This window comes from Aspergillus eucalypticola (genome assembly GCF_003184535.1).
Source record: "Aspergillus eucalypticola CBS 122712 chromosome Unknown BO83scaffold_14, whole genome shotgun sequence".
Lineage (NCBI taxonomy): Eukaryota > Fungi > Ascomycota > Eurotiomycetes > Eurotiales > Aspergillaceae > Aspergillus > Aspergillus eucalypticola.
In genome coordinates this window covers 292024-294432 of record NW_020290288.1, presented here as the reverse complement: position 1 = coordinate 294432, position 2409 = coordinate 292024, and the positions used below count along the sequence as shown (strand labels likewise).

Below are 2409 nucleotides of genomic sequence, written 5' to 3'. Positions count from 1 at the left end.
TTGGCTGCGATTAGCTGCAGTTCTTCATCTTTTCTCATCTAAGCTCACTGCTATTTTCTCTTCTGTCATGTCGTTTATAAGTTTTACCGAGTTGTGTATTATCAGCGATAGCCTCAAAGCAACCAAGTTGGTATCGTGAGGGGTACCATGGACTATGGTGGAATGCTGCGTTCGAATGTCTTCAATAGCAATTGATAGTTATACTTTTGAGAGATGTTTCTTACCTGATCTTCATCCCTTAGCAGCTAAGTAAAAGGCAGAATCCATGAGTACGAACAATATATACTAGGTTGCTTAGAAGCGGCAGGAAGGTAGCATCGTAATTGTGGCATCGTTCCTGCCTGGTCGGAACCCAGCTAGAACGTAGATTTAGTATACCAGATACTCCTCTGACCTCTAAGAATTCTGCACTCGGTTCAATTATATAACAGAATCATCTTATCATCTGTTGGGATCCAGTGTAATCGTGAGCCGAGACACTCTATATACTGCCATCATCCCCGGTATTCCACCATAAGTATTGGCCACATCAGAAGGAGCCGTGATGCACGCTGCCCTGAATCATAGGTATATTACCAGGATAAGTATCACATAATATCTTATTCCTTTTAGCAGTTACCGCAACAAAAGGAAATCAATAGTGGAGGAAACTTGTGGAGTCTGTCCTGCGATCCATTGATTGAGCAGCAAAACAAACAGAACAAACACCCACCAACCCGTCACTGACTTCCTTCGATCGGCCGCAGCAGCAATGCAATGGCTACCTGTCTTTCCATATACACCCACCTCTGGCTTTATGCCCGCTTCTGAGTCAAACATGGAACGCCTTCCAATGAATGAGAACCCGGCCGGTGCCCACCATGGCAATGCGCCGCAGGGCTTCCCCCCGCAGAACAACACGCTCGGACCCATGTCGCAAGGTCCCCCGCAATTACCGCCGCAGATGTTCACCACTGCTGCCCAGCTGTTGGATTTGACTGATAGTACGTTATACTACTTTACTTGACCCCCGTGGGCTTATGTCATAATTTAAATCGAACCCAACCTAACAATGGTCTTCAGAGAAGCTAGTTCTAGTCCTTCGAGACGGGCGGAAGTTGATCGGAGTTCTGAGAAGCTGGGATCAGTTCGGTATGCGCTACATGATCAACATTTCTTGATGAAGGATATATATCTGACCATGCGACCCTTGCTATGTGACTGCTGCAGCAAACCTCGTCCTTCAGGATACCATTGAACGTCTATATGCTGGCAATCTCTACGCCGATATCCCGCGCGGTATATTTCTCGTTCGGGGTGAGAATGTCTTGCTTCTTGGTGAAATTGTACGTGAAACTTCCATGTGTCTTCTTCGCTATTCATGTTTAGAGCCGGAGGTTGGCTAATTAATGTTCTCTTACTTTTCCGGGTTACAGGATCTCGACAAAGAAGATGACATCCCCCCTCATATCCAGCGCGCGTCGTTCCAGGAAGTGTTTGAGCTGAAGAAGAAGGAAGACGGAGCCCGGAAAGTTGGCGACAAGAAGCGCCATGGGAAGCTACAGACGCTGGGCTTTGAGCCCGAGCATAGCGGAGAGATACTGTTTTAGACATGATGTCTGCTTCAGTCTTTCTCCCTTTCCTACATCCGTGCTAGATTTGTCGCGTCCCAACTAGGGAATCGTAAAGCGACGCGACACAAGACACTTGGTTGATGTGTGATGGGCTATGCGGCCTCAAGGCATCAGTTGACACTTGGTCCGTTTGAATTGCCCTCCGGGACCGTTCGCCAGAGTCAGGTGGTATCGTGGCTCAATAGAGTGGCGGCGGAGGCGAAGGATCTGCTGTGAGGAGGTTTGCGATAGGAAAGAGATTGTGTAAAAGTGAGGGAAAGGAAGAGGAGGAGCTCCACCGGAAAGCCTGTGGGAGCGCACAACAAGACTGGAGGATAGTCGACATAACGGGTGCTTGGACAGCTTGGGAGTAGATCCCAGCTTGTCTCCAGCAGAAAGAGAGTCTGATCAAGGCGTGTGTGATTGTATGGGTGGAGGCTACGCTTGACGATTGTCATGTCTGATTACGCTGTTCTATAGTATTATTTCCTTATTTTTCTTAGGCTAAATCTTCTCCGAATTGGACCAATTGAGTTGAGACATTGACTACACCTACAGAAATCCATTTTAAAGGTAGATTATCGAGCTGATGGGTGTAAAAAGAGACATGGATATAGTGTTGACTGGTGTTATCGGGGGTTTATCGATAGAGCGCCGCCAAGAAAGCGCCGTACCTTTTTTTCATCCGCCCAAAAAGATCCAGCCGGACCACAAAAAAAATCTCCGCATCCACCACTTCTTCCCTCTCCCTCCTCCCTAACTACTTCCCAGGTTTCTGGATCTACTTCTCAACTGCCCGTCGGTTGATCGTCCCATC

The 2409-nt window shown here is 47.7% G+C and overlaps 1 protein-coding gene across 1 annotated transcript; it reads left to right on the top strand.

The window, feature by feature from the left end:
* Positions 1–817: 817 nt before the first annotated feature.
* BO83DRAFT_314310 (U6 snRNA-associated Sm-like protein LSm1) lies at positions 818–1589 on the top strand (the record flags this gene model as incomplete). The annotated part of the gene is made up of 4 exons (XM_025527580.1): positions 818–983; positions 1063–1131; positions 1210–1325; positions 1416–1589. 4 exons carry the CDS (start codon positions 818–820, stop codon positions 1587–1589), a joined length of 525 nt encoding a protein of 174 aa, XP_025387538.1.
* Positions 1590–2409: the final 820 nt, after the last annotated feature.